Source organism: Ochotona princeps, chromosome 7 (assembly GCF_030435755.1).
Source record: "Ochotona princeps isolate mOchPri1 chromosome 7, mOchPri1.hap1, whole genome shotgun sequence".
In the NCBI taxonomy this organism is placed as follows: Eukaryota; Metazoa; Chordata; class Mammalia; order Lagomorpha; family Ochotonidae; genus Ochotona; species Ochotona princeps.
Genome location: NC_080838.1, coordinates 66015047 through 66016027, shown reverse-complemented (window position 1 = coordinate 66016027; position 981 = coordinate 66015047). Strand labels below are relative to the sequence as shown.

The window sequence follows — 981 nt, the reverse complement described above, 5'->3', positions numbered from 1 at the left end:
GCCAATACTTGCAACCTGATCTTTTTCAGAGTCTGTTCTATGGGGTTGTCAGTGTGAAATGTAACCAGGATCCTTCAGAAATCAGTGTTCACTCAAGTGATTAAACAACTGATGAGTTGAAATTGGGTAATGGCTTGAGGCCATTTTAACACAGGGAAATTCCTCTTAAGTCAAGAGTAAAACGTTTGGGTCTGTTGCAGATCCTCTTGAGAGAAGACATGCCTAAAGTGAAAAGAAGCCGGAAAGCTCCTCCGGATGGCTGGGAGTTGATCGAGCCAACCGTGGATGAGTTAGATCAGAAGATGAGGGAAGCTGAGACAGAGCCTCACGAGGGGAAGAGGAAAGTGGAGTCACTGTGGCCTATCTTCAGGATCCACCACCAGAAGACCCGCTACATCTTTGACCTCTTCTACAAACGGAAAGCCATCAGCAGAGAACTGTATGAATACTGTATTAAAGAAGGCTACGCAGACAGAAACCTGATTGCAAAATGGAAGAAACAAGGCTATGAGAATTTATGCTGCCTGCGGTGCATCCAGACACGGGACACCAACTTTGGAACAAATTGCATTTGCCGGGTTCCCAAAAGCAAGCTGGAAGTGGGCCGCACCATCGAGTGCACGCACTGCGGCTGCCGGGGCTGCTCGGGCTGAGGCCCTTGGACTCACAGCCTTCCCTGCCTTGGATTCTACGGCTTCCTGCCTCTCGAGCAATGCACTTGGCTGGCAGCAGCTCTTAGCCAGAGCAGTGCCCCGTGCCCAGGGTGGAGTGTAGTCACATGAAGTATTCATCAGCTTTGATTTGTAAAAATAAAACTTTTAAACCTCTTGAAATAAAATAAAAAAAGGTCTGTGCTGTTTGCTTTTGTGCAAGTGAGCAGTCTTCACTGTGACAGGCATGGCATGGCTTTGAAGCAGGGAAGTTTATGTTCCCCCCTTTCCTTCTAAGTCTCATAGAAACATCTTTTACCAATAAATGAAT

At 47.1% G+C, this 981-nt stretch overlaps 1 protein-coding gene across 1 annotated transcript; it reads left to right on the top strand.

Moving 5' to 3' along the window:
* Positions 1-218: 218 nt before the first annotated feature.
* LOC131480779 (protein BUD31 homolog) lies at positions 219-727 on the top strand. The gene has a single exon (XM_058666720.1). The coding sequence runs from the start codon at positions 219-221 to the stop codon at positions 651-653; it is 435 nt and encodes a 144-aa protein (XP_058522703.1). The 3' UTR covers positions 654-727.
* Positions 728-981: the final 254 nt, after the last annotated feature.

What these genes read in the sequence shown, in the direction of transcription:
- LOC131480779 (XM_058666720.1), top strand. Translation starts at nt 219, where the DNA reads ATGCCTAAAGTGAAAAGAAGCCGGAAAGCTCCTCCGGATGGCTGGGAG.